Source organism: Balaenoptera acutorostrata, chromosome 16, assembly GCF_949987535.1.
Source record: "Balaenoptera acutorostrata chromosome 16, mBalAcu1.1, whole genome shotgun sequence".
NCBI lineage: Eukaryota > Metazoa > Chordata > Mammalia > Artiodactyla > Balaenopteridae > Balaenoptera > Balaenoptera acutorostrata.
In genome coordinates this window covers 9,945,305-9,965,707 of record NC_080079.1, presented here as the reverse complement: position 1 = coordinate 9,965,707, position 20,403 = coordinate 9,945,305, and the positions used below count along the sequence as shown (strand labels likewise).

Sequence of the window (20,403 nt, the reverse complement as noted above, 5' to 3'; positions counted from 1 at the left end):
CGAGCCACAACTACTGAAGCCCACGTGCCTAGAGCGCGTGCTCTGCAACAAGAAAAGCCACCACAATGAGAAGCCCGCGCACCACAACTAAGAGTAGCCCCCACTCGCCGCAACTAGAGAAAGTCACTCACAGCAAGAGAGAACCAAAGCAGCCAAAAGTAAATAAATAAAATAAATTTATTTTTTTAAAAAATTATGCATAAATATATATAATTAAAATATTTAGGAAAAAACCTGGAAAGAAATATACCACCATGTTAACAGTCATTTTACTTGGGTTTAGAAATTTAAAAAAAGGACTTTCCTCCTCCTTCTTTTTTGTAGTGTTCTCTTTTCTCCAATTTTTCTAACACTAAACATAACTTTGTTAATTTTTTTAAAAGCCACTAATTAAATAAAGAAAAACGCTTTTTTAAAAATTTAGGATCCTGAAACAGTATTCACAAATCATATAAAAGTCAATTTTAGAGCTTCCCTGGTGGCGCAGTGGTTGAGAATCTGCCTGCTAATGCAGGGGACACGGGTTCGAGCCCTGGTCTGGGAAGATCCCACATGCCGCGGAGCAACTAGGCCCGTGAGCCACAACTACTGAGCCTGCGCCTCTGGAGCCTATACTCCGCAACAAGAGAGGCCGCGATAGTGAGAGGCCCGCGCATCGCGATGAAGAGCGGCCCCCGCTTGCCACAACTAGAGAAATCCCTCGCACAGAAATGAAGACCCAACACAGCCAAAAATAAATAATAAATAAATAATTAAAAAAAAAAAAAAGTCAATTTTACAGAGAAGAAAATTGAGATGTAGAGTGTTAAGGGACTTGTCAGAGAACAAGACCTGGTCAAAAGAAACTAATTTGATGAGAAAATAGTGATAGTGAGACCATATTATGATACAACTTCACTACATGTTTTCCAAATAAAAACAAAATTTACCTATTAAAAAAAAAGCTTTGAATAAGTCTAATAAACCAGTAACAAAAAACTAATTCTATAATTAGCCATCACTCTGTTGCCTTAGAGAACTAATTTTCTTTGGCCAGGGAATGCGTCTTTTCTCAAATTTGTCCTGAGAGGCACAACAGCCTGTTGGTCAAGAGCACATACGCTGACATGGGCTACCTGAGGTGAGCTCTGTCACACCTGGCTAGATGACCTTGGGCAAGTTTCTTCGTCTGTACAAGAAAGATAATAACCAGTCCTAACGGTGGAGTTCCCAAGGATTAAATGTGTTAATGCATGTGCAGCTCATAAAACTGTATCCACCACTGTTCAATTAAGGGTCATCTATTTTTTGGTACAGATGAACCTATTTGCAGGGCAGGAATAGAGACACAGACGTAGAGAACAGACATGTGGACACAGCGGGGGGAAGGGGAGGGTGGGACGAATTGGGAGATTAGGATTGACATATATACACTACCATGCGTAAAACAGATAGCGGGAACACGCTATAAAGCACAGGAAGCTCAGCTCGGTGCTCTGTGACGACCTAGATGGGTGGAATGGGGGGTGGAGTGGGAGGGAGGTCCAAGAGGGAAGGAGGTGTAGGTATACATATAGCTGATTCACTTCATTGCACAGCAAAAACCAACACAACACTGTAAAGCAATTACACTCCAATTAAAAAAAAGGGTCATCTATTTTTATTAGCTATTATATGTATCACCAATACCTAAAACAATGTTTCATTTCACCTATCAACATCCCGTAAATAGCAATAAGGAAAAATACCTGCATTCTCTAACAGTTACTCAAAATTACACTCCTACCAAAGTTTTAAAATTATGAACAAATTATAAAACTATCTAGAGTGAACTGAGAAACAACTTTTCAGTATTTTACTGAAAGACCACCTATGTCATCTTTACACTAATTAATTCACTGGACTAAGCAATCCTTACCATGATTGTTTCACACTATATTTATGTACTGTCACACTGCAAACTGCAATGGACAGCAAATTAGGATTTCAGTTTATTTAGGGGATACAGATTTCCCCAAATCAATAAATTCCTTCAGCAGAATGAAAACAGATCATCAGTATAAAATCAGTACACCTGGGACTTCCCTGGTGGCGCAGTGGTTAAGAATCTGCTTGCCAATGCAGGGGACACGGGTTCGATCGCTGGTCCAGGAAGATCCCACATGCCGCAGAGCAACTAAGCCCATGAGCCACAACTACTGAGCCTGCGCTCTAGAGCCCATGAGCCACAACTACTGAAGCCCGCGCGCCTAGAGTCCATGCTCCGCAACAAGAGAAGCCACCGCAATGAGATGCCCGCACACCACAACAAAGAGTAGCCCCTGCTCTCCGCAACTAGAGAAAGCCCGCGCAGCAACAAAGACCCAACGCAGCCAAAAATAGATAAATAAACAAAAGAAAGACTGAAAAAAAAATTAGAAATTTAAATAATGGATATTCAGCAACATTAAGGAATTTTACTTAGGCGCAATAACGGTATTGTGAATGTTTTTTAAAGCACTCAGCTTTTAGAGATGCATTCTGAAATACAGCATGATATAATGTCTGGAATTTGCTTCAATACAATACTGGAAGAGTAAGAATGGCCATCATTTCAAAAACAAACAAACAAACAAACAAGCTCACAGACAAAGAGATCAGATTTGTGGTCAAGGGGGAGACTGGATGAAGGCAAGTCAACAGGTATAAATTTCCAGCTGTAAGATAAATATCACTACTTGAGATGTCATGTACAACATGATAAATATAATGAACACGGTCGTATGTTATAGATGAAAGCTGTTCAGAGAGTAAATCCTGAGTTCTCTTCACAAGAAAAAAAATTTTTTTCTATGTCTTTAATTTTGTACCCATCTGAGATGATGGATATTCACTAAACTCGTTGTGAGAATCACTTCACAATGTAAGTCAGATCATTATGCTGTACACCTTAAACTTATACAGTGCCGTATGTCAATTATAACTCAATAAAACCAGAAGAAAAAAAAAGAGTGGACATCATGAGTCAATAGCTGTTTCAAATGAGGGAAGGGTACCTGGAAATTCATTACAATATTCAGTCTACATTTGTCTCTGAAATTCTCCAAAATGAAGGTTTTTCAAATTTTATAAACTATAAGTAATTTTTATAATAAAAAATAAAAATAGTAAACAAACTGACCAACCCTAATGCCCAAGAGAGTAAGAGTTGAAAGAAATTATCTAAACCATTCAAAATATTTTATTGGACTATTCTTATCAATTAGGATGAAATCTCAGATGAACAATTTAAATGAGATCTTTAGATTAAAAAAAAACTATTCAATAAAAACACAAAGTTTTCTGTGCTTTAACACATGTAACTTATAATTTAAACAAAAAAACTAAAATAATATTAAAAAATCTCTCCCTTGGATTATTTTGTATAAATAAATATAAGAACAAACTCAAGAACTGAAGCATAATAACTATGCAAACTGACATTTAATGAAATAATTTTGAAAGAGTCATACATACGTGTGCACATATATATAATAAATCCATTTAACGCTGGATAAATTTTCTAAGCCTAATTCTTTTATAAGTGATAATACAGAAAGAAGTCTCACCTTATTAAAGGTGAGATTAAATATCAAAATGTGGAATTTTTTTTTCTTTTTTTTCTTTGGCTGAGCAGCTTGCAGAATCTCAGTTCCCCAACCAGGGACTGAACCTGGGCCACGGCAATGAAAGCCTGGAATCCTAACCACTAGGCCCACCAAGGAACTCCCTGGAAATTTTTCTTTTTAATCTGGAAGTTTTCAAACTAAAATTAATTTTGATTGCATAAAGAAATCTAATGATAAAGTGAAGAATTTCACAATGTCTATATTTCGGACATATTATCTAAAACTTAGTCTCATTTAACACTAAAAATAAAAATGTTTAGCACCATACCTTCTCACTGACAAAAATTTGATTCTCAAACTTCTAAGGCCTTAAGGTAGCAAAAAGAAATGGAACTCTTTCAAAATGTCTGTGTTAGGGGATAATAAGGCTATTATATCAGGTTTTTTAAACAATTTGTTCACCTAAATCCAGGTAATAATAAGGTATATAAAACAGGGATCTATTTTACAGATTTCATGAGTAATTCACTTTTTTAGCTCATGAGAGCGCCCAGGGATTACAATGTCTCAAGCACAAAGAAAATCATTTAATACGACTTTAATATGGCCTGATAACAAACTTTCAATACCTGGCTGAGGAACTGTATGCACTTTTACTGAATGTGATGGTTCACCAGAGTCCAACTTCTCTTCCGTATCTTGTGACTGGATTAATTCATTAGATTCTTCCCTCTTTGAGCTCTTTCCTTTCTTCTTCTCTTCACTCTTTAAGCTCTCTTTGAGGTCATCACTGAGCGTTTTAAGGTCACACTGTATATCCAATTTATTTATTAACGCAAAGTCACTGGCAACGGCATCCTCCATGGTGGGCTCCATGGGCTCATCTACAAATCAAAAGAGATCAAAGTCCATCAGCCAGGCCATGTGACACAATTAAAATACACGCAGGAGAAAAAAGCCCCCTTTTATCCAATGTGGCAGAGACGACTGCGTGTCCACCAGATCCATTCTCCCATCTTCCAAGGTCAGGGCTGCGGTTAAGACTGTGGCACCCTGGCAAGGGGGCATGCCAGTCCCTTCACGAGGTGTAATCAAGCTCTTGCCAATGGAACAGAACCAAACTGACATGTTCAATTTTGCCTCACTTGTTTTAAAGGAAATCTGTAACCCTGAACTTCCACCCTTTCCCCTCCCCACTAGCTCGATTAGTAAAAACCAGAGCGACCTTGAAAATCACATGTTGAAGAGAGTCCCAGAATGGCGGGGGGGCGGGAAGGGGGGGAGCAGGGCTGCAGGCCGACCTGGAACACCCACACTGGACTGTTATGTGAGGAAAGAAACAGACTTCTATCATTTTTTAGTCACTGCATTTTGGTGTCTCTTTGTTACAGCTGTTTAGTCTCTTACCCTAATGAGTACATCACTCCTATGAATTGAGTTGCAGACATAAATAATTCAGAAGCCTACAACAAGTCAAATAAAAAACCAAATGTAGAAGCTACATAAAAAAACAGGCAACCCTCAATTTACAAATGGACAGCATCCTCAAAACTTATCTAAGTATTAATTTTTGAAACTCAGAACATGATTCCTGGCTGCCGAAAAAAATTGCATAAAGACTAACCACGAAAATCTGTTTAACCTTTAAGGTTATATACTGACAACACTAAACAGAGCTACACCAAAATTCTGATGTTTCCAATATGACCCAGAGCCTTCTGGCCTCTTTGTTGCCAAGTCTGCTCCAAGTTGTCCTGAATTCTGCTCTGTTAAGGACAGTGCATGAGGGCAAAGAACAAACCTGTTTTGCTGGCCACTGTAACTCCAGTGCTTAAAAGAGGGACTAGAACATTGTAGGCATTCAAAACATACTTGGGGAATGAATTAACAAGCTAAGACTGGGGTGGGAGGCTCCCAGAGTTAGGCATTTCCTATGGCAGAAGTGAGAAAGAGCTCTAAGAATGGGTGGCATTCCCAATTCTTATGGTCATATATTAGGTAGTGCCTATAGGAAAACACTAAAAAAAATAAAGGCAGCAAAAACACTGAAAAGCAAAGTATCTGTAACCCAAGTTAATTAAATGTTACTAATGATCTTTTAGGAAATTCACTCACAATTCAGAATTCATCAGAAAATAAGAGACAACTTCAGGCAATATAATTTACTAAAAACCTTACTCAAACATGGAAACTCCGAGCTTCACTCAGCATTGTGATTATGCAATCTTGTGTGCGTTGCAGATAAGCATCTATTTCTCCAGAGACAGTATCACTTTCTACTTACTTCATAAGGATATTATTAGGATCAAATAAAATTAAGAGTTCTCGAAGAATTGTGAAAACTAAAATTTCAATAAACTCCAGGAGATCACATCTTTAAAATGGTCCTTTCTTCTTCCCAAGCTAGACTTTCCCCGGCATATATTCCCCAAATCCTTGACTTGGGGGCCAGTGGTAACAGTAACAGCAGTGCTAAGAGCGGTCATCATCATCAGAGTAACAGTACTACCTGATTGTACTGGACCTCCTTCCCCTATCTAAGAAATGACTGAAAGTGAGAACCTTGGAAAGAAACATCTATTTAAGGTAAACAGTTTTTAGACCCCCATCTCATCTTACCCTCACAATTTCCTTTTGAAATTTCCCCTTTAGCCAGAAATTTCAACATTTTTTTCAAAACCTTCTTGTGAGATTTTGATGGCTGAAACTGTAAAGGTCGGCACCTAGGAAAGCAAAATAAATATTTAAAAAGTGAACTCAAACTGTGAAGAAATAAAATCAGTTCTGAATAACAGCACAATGAGGCAAAGCTCATGCCTGGGATTTCTGGGTTAAGACAGGGTTTAATGTAGCCTCTAATCCCACCCCAAGTCTCACAAAAATACAGTTAAAGGATTATAAAAAAAAGAAAAAGACATAAACCACTAGGAAAAAAAATAATGGGAGAAATGTTGGAAGCTAGAAAGCAGATGTACAAGTGATAACTGACTTAGCAGACCAAAGAAAAGTTGAATCCTAAGCCAAAAGTAGGAAAAGCCAAAAAAATATCCAATTTTCTCTACATTACCCCTAAGAGTCTCAGGGATTGGCCATACCTGATACCCTGGGAGATAAGAGTGAAAATAGGAAGATCCCTTGAAAGTCTGTTTTGGAAGCGATTATATATCTGATACTCTCCCCCACTCTGCACATATGACTCCCTACACAACCCAGCAGAAAACTGCAAACTTTTCAGAAAAGGGAAGAATAAGGCCTCTTACTTGAGGGATACAGGCACAGCTGAAAGGAATGGAAGTGTACTGCAAACAATAAGTGTAAACAGAAGTATACATGCTGAATGTTGAGACCTCCAAGACCCACTTCTCCAACCCAGACCCAGAACATCAGTAGATGATACTTTCTTTCCAGAATGTGATCAGAACTAAAAATACTGACCTCAGCGATTCTCCCAAAGAACAGGCTAGCCAGATCACCCTACTTAAAGCCCACAGTAAACGAGACCCACCAGGGAACATAAAATTTCCAATGGGACGCTGGAAGGTTGGAATCACCAGACACTTGAGGAGGACCTCTAAAACAAAGATAGGTGCCAAAAACCTAGAGAAAGTAACTTGAAGGATAGAGACATACAGTATACAGGAAGAAGGGAATCTCAAAAAATTTAAGAGTCCAAGAACAAAAATCCCTCTTAGAAGTAAAAATATAATAAGAAGATATAATAAGAAGAAATTAAGAGTTAAATAGAAGACAGAAGACTTGGAAAATAAAGGTGAGGAAATCTCCCAAAAGACATGGAAAACTGAAGAGAAAAAAAAAAAGTAGAGTACCAGTCTAAAAGTTCCAATGTCTGAATAAAGACATTAGAGAAGAGAAAGAAGTTAATGGAAAGGAGAGGATCAACAAAATAATACAAGAAAGTTTCCCTGAATTGAAGGACATGATGGGAGGAGCCCCTAGATAAGAAGGGTCCCTCAAGTCCATATGCAATGAATGAAAACAGACTCACTGCCAAACGTACTGTGAAACATCAGAACTTTGAAGACAAAAAAACTTCCAAAGAGAAAGAACATGTTTTGGACAAAGGAACAAGAATCGGAATGTCACTGGACTGCTCAACAGCAGTAAGACAACAGTGGAGCAAAGCTTTCAAAACTCTAAAGGAAAATTATTTTCAATCTACACTTCTGTTTCCAGCTAAACTGTAAGTTAAGTTTGAGTAGTCAATGAAAACATTTTCAGACAAAGTCTCAAAAAACTTACCTCTTATGCCCTTTTTCTCAAGAAGCTATTAGAAGATGTGCTTCACTAAAATGAAGGAATAATAATAATAAATACAAGAAAGAGGGTGGAAGAGATAAGATCCAAATCAAGACCCAAAGAGAATCCTCAAGATGACAGTAAAAAAGATCCTAGGATGACAGTGATGCATCAGGCAAGAGGCAACCTGTCCAGATCACAGCAGGTCAGAAGATTCCACAAGAGATTTTCATCAAGAAGATAAAAATGATAGAGTACCTGAAGCATCTAAACATACCAAGAGGAAATTTACACCTCTTAGGGAGCATTTTTAGATAAACTGGTAATAGGAACCTAGAAGACTACGCAAACAAAAATGACAATAATCAACACCAGGGAAAGTAAAAACCTGTGCAGGAAAGAGACAGTAATCATGGACTACTACATGGCTGAGCTGTGAAGCCTACTTACACAGCCATAATGAGGTGGCATCTATCCAAAATGATGATATTTCTAATTTGGGAAGTTTGGGACGAGCACAAATAGGAGCTTGAATGTGACAGGGGAAGAGGGGTGAAATAAAGTTAAATCCTTATCTTTCAAAGAGAGAAGCCCAGAGATAATGAAGAAAACCAATTTTTTAAAAATCAAGTATTATAATTATATAAGCATGTCACTTAAAGATAGAGATGAAAAACCAGAAGAGTCAGTTAAATGATTTGAAAGTGACTGCACCGGGAAACAGAAAATGAGACAGGCGGGAGGGTTTCAGAGGACTGCTATTTTGCAAAATAAGCTTTATAGAACTATTTGATTCTTTAAATTGTTAGCATATACAATATTGATAAAAATTAAAATTAAAAAAAAAATCATAGACAGGGAAGTTCATCCTTATTTTTACTCACATACTGGACAGTTCTAGCATCTGCCTAACAAGAAGCTAAGGTGTAGGCTAGACCACCTTGCCTTTACATAAGGCCTCACTGCAACTACTGTAGTAAACAAAGTAAAATAACCAAAAGAATATGCAAAATGACTCCAAAAGATCAACATATAAAATAAAGTTGTATAAAGAATAACAATTAGGGACTTCCCTGGTGGTCCAGTGGTTAAGACTCTGTGCTCCCAATGCAGGGAGCCTGGGTTCGATCCCTGGTCAGGAAACTAGATCCCGCATGCCGCAACTAAAGATCCCGCCAGTACTCAGCAACGAAGATCCCGCATGCCGCAACTAAGACCCGGCGCAGCCAAATAAATAAATATATATGTAAAAAAAAAAAAAAAACTTCCACTCTTGTGTATATTGTTTTAAAAAAAAGCATAACAATTCAGGAAATGTTTGATTCCATGTAAAATTATAAAATGCAAAAAAAAGTCACATTTTATAATTACTTTGTCTTGCAATGTTAATTGAATCCCTTTTCATAAAGGCAACATACCTAGAATAGTGCTCTGTATTAGACAGGCACCCAGGAAATTATAAATGCTTTTATCTTTTTCTTTAACCCACTGAAATTGGCCTTTTCTGAATAGAGATTCTCAGGGTTCAGGCCAATCAATTTCAGACTTATTTCAACAAAATCCTAGCCATAATCCAATAATAAATTGTTACCGGAAGGAAAATGACTTCTCTTTGAAGACATCACCACTTCATAAACACTAAAGCTGAAAAAGCTACTCTGTCACTTTATACTAAATGAGATGCTGTCAGCAAACCAGACATCCATCTTTTCTCCTTATTGTACCAGTCCTGTGACCAGTTACGTAAGAGAAAGGATTCTTAACCAGGAAGCAGTGAATTATTCAAAGTCAGTGATCACCCTAAAACTAATATGTTAGATGTTACATTATTTTTGTCTATACAGCTCCCTGTCTTGTTTTGTTTTGCTGCAGAGAGGATCTGCAACCGTCAAATTCTCAAAACAGTCTACAACCCCAAAACAAGTTAAGAGTAATTAAGGGAAAAAAAAAAAAAGAGTAATTAAGGGAGACAGCTGCGAGGACCTGCCAAGCATGATGGACACAACTGTGTTTGCTTTTTTATCTAGAATATACATACACATTGAAACTGCAGACATATGCCTCACAGTGTTAACGTACCTTCCCTATTTTCTACCAGAAGAAGGGGAAGAGGGAGGGGAAGAGGAGGACCTTCATAATCAGAGAAGGGAAAAATCCTCCCATGTTAGGGCAGAGTAAGGGGGGCACAGGGGAAACACAAAATATTAAGAAAAATCAAGCAAACACTCTGTAGGAAAACAGACTTTTAGTTCGAGTTTTCCAGCGAAGAAAACTAGACTCTGAATAGACGCAGTTTAAGTGTCAGCCCTCCTCTCCCTTATACAGGATCCTGTGGCATTGCCTGAATGAAACCACTGTGTCAAGTAACACACTAGAGGACTGCAAAGCCATAAGCTAAACTGATAAAAATTTGATATCTAAAACTAATTTAAGTATTTGCCAATAGTCTCCCAATATTTCATGTATTATTGACTAGATTGCTAAACAGTGTATTTTTTATACCATATTTATGTCTAAACCAAACAGTATTATTAAAAGCTATTGATCGGCACATGAATATAATATGAGTATGTAGGAAAAAACTTGTTTGCTTTTCTTTATGAAGAATGTCTACCTAGGGGCTTCCCTGGTGGCACAGTGGTTGACACTCTGCCTGCTAATGCAGGGGACACGGGTTCGAGCCCTGGTCTGGGAAGATCCCACATGCCGCGGAGCAACTAGGCCCGTGAGCCAGAATTACTGAGCCTGCGCGTCTGGAGCCTGTGCTCCGCAACAAGAGAGGCCACGATAATAAGAGGCCCGCGCACCGCGATGAAGAGTGGCCCCCACTCACCGCAGCTAGAGAAAGCCCTCGCACAGAAATGAAGACCCAACACAGCCAAAAATAAATAAATAAATTAAAAAAAAAAAAAAGTCTACCTAGAACAGAAATAGACACTTTAAAAAGCAAGATTCTACTAAAAAATTATACACAATCTTCATATTAATAGAATATATTAATCAAAATTCTTACCTTATTGTGTACTGAGGACAACATGTTTGATTCATGACAGGTTTGTACACATATTTCCCACTTCTAAAATTATAAAATAGTTTTGTTAAGTTTGTACACATTTCTCATATGTAGCAAAGTAGATTAGTACAGGAGTACAAAATTAATTAGGGTAAAAATCTAATCAACAGTGTAAAAACATTTAGGTTTAGTTACTTTTCATAAGCTAAATGATCTTGCAACGTGGGTATACCAAGGACCAGAGTCCAGGTTTTTCTTTTCTAAACGTTTACATATGTACTCCACGGTTAATCACCTCAATTACCCTCTCATCTGAATCTGCAATCCCTTCCATGCCTCGATCTACCACCCACCCTCAATAGCAAAAGGGCAGTCAGAGAAAACTGCCCAGGATGCTGTGGGACTGATGTGTACTGTTGCCTATGACATCCACACTTGGGGGTTCCATGGGCACCAGCACGATGAACCCCCAAACCAATCTAATCCTTTCCATGCCTTCTGGATCTCAGTTAATGCAGAGTCATAAATTTACGAGCTGAACTTTGTCCAGATTTAAATGTGCCCTAATCCAATCTGACTGGTATCCTTATCAGAAAAGGAAACTGGACATAAAAAGGAACAATAAACAAAACACTAGGGATGCACACACAAAGAGAAAGGACCATGTGAGGACACAAGAAGGCAGCCAGGTGCAAACCAAGGAGAGAGGCCTCAGGAAAAACCAAAGCTGTAGAGACCTGGATTTTGGACTTATGGCCTCCAGAACTGTGAGAAAATAAATTTCTCTTGCTCAAGCTGCCCAATCTGTGGTATTTTGTCATGGCAGCCTTAGCAAACACACGTGAATTCAGTTCCCGAGCCGAAAACCTGGGAGTCCTCCTTAGACGCTTCCCTCTAATGCACCTCCGTATCCTGCCAGCAAGCGATCTACCTCCAAAATGTCTCATAAATGTGTCTTATGATGCATCCGATCCATCTCCTGATATACAGTCGCTGCTACTGACCATGACAGCGGTCCTCACCATCTCCCATATGGACACCACAATAATCTCTGGAACTAATGTTCCTGCCTTCAGAATCACCCGCTCAGACACCTCTCTGCTATCTGAATGATCATTTCCAAATCACAAATTCCAACACTTTTCTCTCTGACATAAAAGCCTTCAATAGCTCCCCTGTACCGTTAAAAAAAACCCACAAAATCTCCTTATCATGGCACACGAAGTCTTTCAACATCTGACCTATATCTATCTACATTTTGGGCGTCATTATTACGTTTAAGGAAAGCTGTGAAGTTTCATTTACTGTGCTCAATCCCATGACTTCTGGGGAGTACTGGCACAGGGCACTTAATACTGCTCATACTTATGTAAGGAACCTTACCTAATAGTTATTCTAAAATCATCTACATAAAAATAGCTGCCAAGAAAACTCAGCTATCAAAGGCAATGTGTGGACCTTAAGGGAATCCTGATTCAAATAAACCAACTATAAAAAAAATTTTTTGAGACAAGCAGAAAATCTAATCAAAACTAGGTAACTGGCAACATCAAATAATTATTATTAAATTTGGAAAGTATGGTAATGATATTGTGGATATGTTAAGAAAGAAAATCCTTCTTAGAAACACATAATACAGGAATAATGACATGATATCTGCAATTTGGTTTAAATAATTTTGTCGGAGGAGGGGAAGGGGGGAGTATCTTATTCTGCTGGAGCTGCTATAACAAAATGTCATAGAGGGGACTTCCCTGGTGGTCCAGTGGTTAAGACTTCACTTTCCAGCGCAGGGGGTGTGGGTTCGATCCCTGGTCAGGGAGCTAAGATCCCACATGCCTTAGGGCCAAAAAAACAAAACACTAAACAAGAGCAATATTGTAACAAATTCAATAAAGACTTAAAAAAAAAAAAAAGCCATAGACTGAGTGGCTTATAAACAACAGAAATTTATTCCTCATAGTTTTGGAGGCTGGGAAGTCCAAGATCAAGGTGCCAGCAGATTTAATGTAGGGTGAAGACAAGCTTCCTGGTTCATCTTTTCCGTGTCCTCACATAGCATAAGGGGCAAGGGAGCTCTCTGTGATCTCTTTTATAAGGGCACTAGAATCCCATTCATAATCCCATCCATCGTCATGACCTAATCACCTCCCAAAGGCCCTACCTCCAAATACCATAAACTGGGAGTTAGGATTTAACACATGAACTTTGGGGACGGGACACCAACATTCAGTCCATTGAAAGGAGCAAGGAAAATTGATGAAACAAGATTGGCAAAATGTTAACAACTGTTGAAGCCTGGTGATAGGTATGTGAGGTTCATTATAACGTTCTCTCTACATTTGTGAAATTTTCCTAATAAACACCCTTAAAAGGAGAAAAAAACCTCTACACACAAAATGTAATAAAAATTTTCTTAAACCTCTTTCCAACAACAAGAAAACATTTTAAAGGCAAATAATATTTTTCAATTATAAGAAGAACCTGAGTAATTTCAGAAGTATCTTTGGGACGTCCCTGGTGGCACAGTGGTTAAGAATCCACCTGCCAAGGAACGGGACACGGGTTTGAGCCCTGGTCTGGGAAGATCCCACATGCTGCGGAGCAACTAAGCCTGTGCGCCACAACTACTGAGCCTGCGCTCTAGAGCCCGCGAGCCACAACTACTGAAGCCCACGCACCTAGGGCCCATGCTCCGCAACAAGAGAAGCCACGGCAAGGAGAAGCCCACGCACCGCAACGAAGACTAGACTCCACTCACCGCAACTAGAGAAAGCCTGCACGCGTCAATGAAGACCCACCACAGCCATGAATGAATGAATAAATAAATACATACATAATTTTTTTTTTTAAAAAAAAGAAGTATCTTTGTATTAAGGACCTTTACCTTCGCCATCCTCGGTCTATGAGATCCTGATAATCCTGTACAGTCATGGAATGTGCCCACATGCCTGAAAAATAAGTGCCATGTTAATTACAGCAGGTGGAACTTTTTAGTTTTTTAAATCCAAAGCATTATCTTTAAAATATGAATACTGAAGCAAAAAAAAAAAAATCCAGCTCATATTGGAGAAATGAAAGTCTGCACATACTTCATACTTGTTAGTTTGACACAATACACAACACAAATGAAATACATGATGTATTTATCTTAAGTTTAAAAATCAAGCACACAAAGTGATCTCATGCAATTCAGGATTAGTCAACAGTCTCTATGACATCGTAAATTTAGGTCCTCACTGCAATCAAACTACATCACACCTTTAAGTCATAATAATATCCCCAATAATTTAATAACCTGGTCTCTTTAGAAGAATTAGAAAGCAAATGTTTTCTTGTGCATATAAATTCTCCTGATTTTTATTTGTTTACACCATAGTCTTACACACTGGACAAAAGTATACATACAGCAATATTCCTTTTAAGTATAAAAACTGAAAGTAATCCAAATGCCTAGGAACAGAAAATTGATTACAGGGACTATGATGTTATCAATATGATGAAATAATTATGCAACCATGAAAAAAATGAAGACTAGGAGAAAACACTGAATTAATGGTAAAGAAAAGTGAATTTTATTCTTGTAAACAGTAAACTGCATCAGAAGTATGTAAAGATAAAGATAGGCTTGATAGAGCAGGGCGTAGTGAGAAAAGCACAGGCATGTGTACAACAGAAATGTCCAGAAGTCTGGTGGGCACTCATTAACACCAAGTTACTCCATGAGGTTCAATTTCCTCATCTGTAAAACAGGAATAATAAAACCTACCTACCCAATAGGTGGGGTGCCCTATAGTAAAGATTATTATTAAAATCGAGATGATAGAAATTTACAGTTATCCAAGTGAAAAGGTTGAAAGTAGGTTTTTTTCCACAGAACTTAGAGAACATCTATATTAATCGATTTTCTCTTACTAAAATTACTAGAAAAATAATTAAGGACCTAATATTAATTTTAGACATGTTTAATATAAAGTATTTGTTACATACATATTATAATCACAATACTAAAATTCTGAAAGAGAGAAGGGAAAAATCTCTAATACCCTAAGGCAACCACTGTCACCATTTGGGATTTTTTCCTCCCAGAGCTGTAACCATGTCACATATGTTATTTGCATCCTGCTTATGTTCTCCGTTTAACCCAAGACTCTGTTTTTTCACGTTAACTCATCTTCATCACCGTCACTAATGACTGCGTTATACTACACTCTACCCCCGCTCACCCACAAGATGCACCTAATAAACACTTTTAATTAACGAGTAAACGGACACACCACAATCACCCAAATCATTCCCCTACGGTAGGACATACATTTTTTTAAATACGGAAACCACCCCAATTTACATCTTCACAGACATCCCATTTTCCACAATGCTAGATTATTCTTTAAAATAAGTGTCTACTTTTGCCAAAACACGACACGGCAGGAAATAAACATGATGTTCTGTTTACAAACAAGAAATCTTCCGAAAGAAAACTGAATCATGGGGGGGAAGGGTACTGTAGGCTGGCTTTGTCGTCGTCATCGAGGTGGGTGGAGAAATGACACGGCACCCAAGCACCTGGTAAAATTTTCAAGCACCTCGGTACCAACAGGGCCCCTCGCCAGCAGCGACTACGGTCACTAGCTTCTTCTATATTCTTCCAGAGACATTTTATCCACGGATGCCCGCGCACGTGTGTTTTCCACACACACCGTTTTCTACACCGATAGCACCACCCGACACTCACTGTCCTGCACCCCGCGTTTTGCCCTGACCCTCGGGGACACCCTCACAGCAGCATCAGCACTTACAGGTCAGCCCCCGTAACCGACCACGCCACAGCGCTCCCCAGCAGGCGTGCCATCAGGTACTTAACCGTCTCCTACTGATGATGGACACCTGTTTCCACACTTGGCTACTGCGAGACAATCATTATTTCGCAAGTCCGAGCACCGGTGCGAAGAATGACCATCTAGAAGCTTCCTTGCTAAACCAAAGGTGAGGTCCGCTTTTAATTCCGAAAGCCACTGCACTCAGGGGGAGCCGCGTTCCGCACTCGTTCCACGAGACAGCAGCTGGGCAGGGGCTGGGCGCGTCCCTCCAGCCAGTCGGCCCGGAGCGCCGCGACCCCCGAGGACACCGGCCCACCGCCGAGCCCCGAGGCCGCGACGCCCTTCCCCGCCCGCCAGCCCGGCCCACTCACCATTGGAGCGACTGCCCGACTCGTTCTTGCAATAGCCGCAGCGGTAGAAATCCTCGCCCTGGAAATACTCCACGATGCTGGGCGAAAGAGCGGCCCAGGAAGCCATGGCCCCGACCCTCCAAACGCTACGCGGCCCGGCCCCAAACCGCCGCCACCCCACAATGCACCGCGCCTCCCCGGCGCCCACAGCCGGGCCCTCGCCCGAGCCCCTCGGCGCTGACGCCGCCGGCGCCATCTTAACCTAGGGCAGCCTTCCGCTATTTCCGCTCCTTCTCCGAGAGGGACCGTCATCTTCAGTGAGGATAAGACCAAGAGACAGAACGTGAAGGACAACGGTCTGGGAAGGAACGAGTGGGAAAGGGAAGCGGGAGTTGGGGAGCAGGGCCTGGGTGTTTCCTCGCGAAGGCCCGGACGCGGCGGGCGGTGCGGGGGTTTGGACGTAAGGCGGCCGCACCAGCTCCGTCGACCGGACCACTCACCGCAAGACGCCTTGCCCTCGGAGTCGCAGTAGCCGCAGTGGTAACCGGCCTTGAGTCCCTTGTACTCCACCACCGAAGCCATGGCTGCCGCCCGGTCCACGCAGGCCGGCCACGCCTCTCGGCTCCCCGGGGCCGACCTCTGAGGAGCGCGGGGTCCGCGGCGGGGAGGAGTGGAGAGCGAGGCCTGGCGTGGTGCGTCGCAGCGCCGGGGGGCCCAGTCGGTATTGGGTCTGGGGGCCTCCCAGGATTAGCGTGGATCGTAGTCGTGCGCTCGGGCGCCGAGTTCGAGCCAACCCGTTGCATTACTCCATCGCCAATCCTTTCCACAACTGCGCGTTGATAGCCCTAATTTACAGATAAGGAGACTGAGGCACAGAGCTTGCGATCACCCTATTTTTAGATCCTGCAGGTCTCAGTTCATAAGTTACCATTTCAGGCCGTCCTAGCCAATTCTAGCTTCTTCCAAACCAGCAAGCACTCACTTAAATGTCCCATAGGTTCGAGTACACATGCAGGCATTCTGTGGATGGCAGGGTAAGTGAATTGAACACTTCACTCTTTTAAAGGAAACAAGTGTCAGAGCGAGTTGCTGCCTTGTGCCTAGTGCCACCATATCTTACGACTTTTTTTTTTTGAATTTTTGAATTTTATTTTATTTTTTTATACAGCAGGTTCTTATTAGTTATCCATTTTATACATATTAGTGTATATATGTCCATCCCAATCTCCCAATTCATCCCACCGTCACCCCACCCCCTGCGACTTTCCTAACTTTTAAAGAGAAGCTAGAAATCATTTTTTTTTTAGTACAGTTGTTAAATGTTACTTTAAAAGAATTTTTTTAACTGTACAGGCCAAACATAACATTTATATAGGCTGAATTCAGCACATGAGCCTCCAATTTGCAACCACTATTTTAAAGGGGATTTCTTAAAAGACTAACAGTCCGGGAGCAAAGTATAAAAATGAGTGAGTACCTCCAACAAGGTAATATTCCTTATTCTTTAATTCTGTATGCACAGATAATTTAAGCCTGTCTGTCCTTATATTCTTTTCCCATCAACAATAAAGCTGATTATCTTTTTATGATGTTTAAAAAAGTGAAATCATGAAACTTGGAGAAACCGGTAAACTTTTGAAGTCAGTTTCAACACTCTTGACCCCAGGGTCCACTATGCTGGATATGTGCCTATTTAAGAGGTTTCTTGGTGGCAGAGTGACCTGTTATGTTGGTAACCATCAGCTGTGCCTCACACATGGGAAAGAACCTAAGGATAGCTATGTAGCATGCCGGAGGACCTTAGATTTATCTAGATTTATCCAGCTCCTCCAACTCCTTAGATTTAAAGGCCCCTTACTAGATCTCAGTACCCATGTTCTTAAGACAGACCTGATCCATTTTGTTCATTATGATAGATTTGACTATTTCTGGTGCTTTCCTGGACAACATAGGAAACAAAGGCCAGAGAAGCCAAATGACTTGCCTAAGATCACACAACTAGTAAGAGACAAATAGGCAGGGGAAAAGGTGATAAAAATAAAATTAATTGAAGAAGAAGAAAAGAGATCAACAAATACTAGGTTTGGACATGTGTAGGGCAATAGTTCCTAGATGTGTTTATTTTGCTGAAGGTTAGGCACAAAGTTTTCATCTTCCAGGCCCAAATGAGAAAAATAGTGCAAAGTTTCATTTAGTTTCCATCTTTGGGGGTGGGGGAGGGGGGGGAGCTGGAAGAGGATACTATAAGAACATCCTTTTATTTATGAAATTGCCAGTAATAGATAGTTGTCTTTGTTTTAAATTTTCATTCTTGACAAAATGCTGGCAACACTAGCATGTTTGGTTCCATTAACATAGTTTATATAACTGAATGTGAAGTTGAGTTTGCAAAGCTTAAGAGTGAGGTTCAGTCCTAGGCACTGATGATGTGAAGGACTCTGCATGGTGATAGGCCCATGACTCTTGAAGTAAAGTGAAATGTGTTTCTCTTTCCTTCTGAAGAAAGTGTTCTGAGTAGATAGTAAGTTGTGGGGTGGTGGGGAGGGCAGTTAAATACAGAGAAGAGGGACACGCTAGGAAAGAGCTGTGTTATGAGCAGAGGCAGGGGGGTAGATAGGAGCACCAGGGGTCTCAGGTACTGGTGGTGGTAGAGTCCTAGAAGATGCTTTCCTCTGTGGGGCACTCACTTTCAAGAGACCTCGGATTATACCCCTTCCCTCCACTGTCTAGACCTTTGCTCTCCAGTTTGGTAGCCACTAGCCACATGTGCCTACTGAGCACCTAAAATGTGGATAGTATGACAGGGAAACAACTTTTATTTAAATTTATTTGAATTCTTAAATTGAGGCAGTATAGACAGCAAGCAGGATAAATGCCAAAAAATCTGCATGTAGGCATATCATATTCAAACTGCAGAAAATCGAAGACAAACAGAAAAATCTTGAAAAAAAAGCTAGAGGGGGGAAAACCCTTAGCTATAGAGGAGCAAGGATCAGAATTGCCTCAGTCTTCTCGTCAGAAACCATGCAAGCAAGAAGAAAGGAAAGTGAAATATTTCAAGTATTGAAAGAAAAAAAAGACCAGCCTAGAATTCTGTATCCAGCAAAATTATCCTTCAAAAGTGAAAGAGAAGGCTTTCTCAGACAAACAAAAATGGAGGGAATTTGTCCCCACTAGACCTGATTTGCAAGAAATGTTAAGAAATTCTCCAGAAAGACAGAAAATAATATAGGTCAGAAACTCAGACCTACTTTTAAAAAAGAGCATTAGAGAAGGAATAAATGGAGGTAGAACCAAATTTTTCAAAATCTTAATTGACAGATAATAGATGGTTTAAAATAATAACAACAACTTGTACAGGGTGCAAGTTTATGGATAAGTGAAATGAGTGACAGCAACGTTATAAGGGGTGGGAGGTAGGAAACTGGGAATACTCTTAAAAGTACCCACACTGCCTGTAAAGTAGTTATTTGAAAAAGAATTTGGATTAGTTGTAAATGTATACTGCAAACTCAAGGGCAACCATTTAAAGAAGCAAAAAAAGAAGTATAGGGGGCTTCCCTGGTGGCGCAGTGGTTAAGAATCTGCCTGCCAATGCAGGGGACACGGGTTCGAGCCCTGGTCTGGGAAGATCCCACATGCCGCGGAGCAACTAGGCCCGCGAGCCACAGCTACTGAGCCTGCGCGTCTGGAGCCTGTGCTCCCAACAAGAGAGGCCGCGATAGTGAGAGAGGCCCGCGCACCGCGATGAAGAGTGGCCCATGAAGAGTGGCCCCCGCTTGACGCAACTAGAGAAAGCCCTCGCACAGAAACGAAGACCCAACACAGCCAAAAATAAATAAATAAATTAAAAAAAAAAAAAAGTTTGCTCTGCAAAAGACACTGTTAAAAGAATGAAAAGATGAGCCACAGACTGGTAGAAAATCTTAGCAAAACATCTGATAAAGGAATGATATCTAAAACATACAGAGAACTCTTAAAATTCTCAGCAATAAGAAAACAAGCAACCCAATTAAAAATGGCCAGAAGATCTGAACAGATACCTCCCAAAGAAGATAAACAAATGGCAAATAAGTATATGAAAAGATGCTCAGCATCATGTCACATTAGCGAATTGCAAATTAAAACAATAATAAAATACCATTACGCACCTATTAGAATGGCTAAAATTCAGAACACTGACAACACCAAATAGGAGTGAGGATGTGGAGCTACAGGAACTCTCATTCATTGCTGGTGGGGATGCAAAATGTACAGCCACTTTGGAAGACAGTTTGGCAGTTTCTTACAAAACTAAACATACTCTTTACCATACGATCCAGTAATCGTGCTCCTTGGTATATACCCAAATGAGTTGAAAACTTATGTCCACACAAAAACCTACACACGAATGTTTA

General features: G+C 40.3%; 1 protein-coding gene across 10 annotated transcripts in view; it reads right to left on the bottom strand.

Annotated features, from left to right (window-relative positions):
• The window catches only part of ATE1 (arginyltransferase 1), a 163,508-nt gene extending 146,792 nt beyond the window's left edge, over nt 1-16,716 (bottom strand). For 2 of the 10 annotated variants that reach the window (XM_057530771.1, XM_007173220.3), the window contains exons 1-5: nt 16,507-16,716; nt 13,724-13,787; nt 10,837-10,899; nt 6,186-6,289; nt 4,196-4,450 (exon numbers count right to left, since the gene is read on the bottom strand). In XM_057530771.1, coding sequence (XP_057386754.1) covers nt 4,196-4,450; nt 6,186-6,289; nt 10,837-10,899; nt 13,724-13,787; nt 16,507-16,588 — 568 coding nt within the window. In that variant the 5' untranslated portion in view covers nt 16,589-16,716. Of the gene's footprint in view, nt 1-4,195; nt 4,451-6,185; nt 6,290-10,836; nt 10,900-13,723; nt 13,788-16,027; nt 16,456-16,506 lie in introns of those variants that run through there. The other 8 variants (XM_057530774.1, XM_057530772.1, XM_007173218.3 and 5 more) reach the window with 6 other exon arrangements.
• Nucleotides 16,717-20,403: the final 3,687 nt, after the last annotated feature.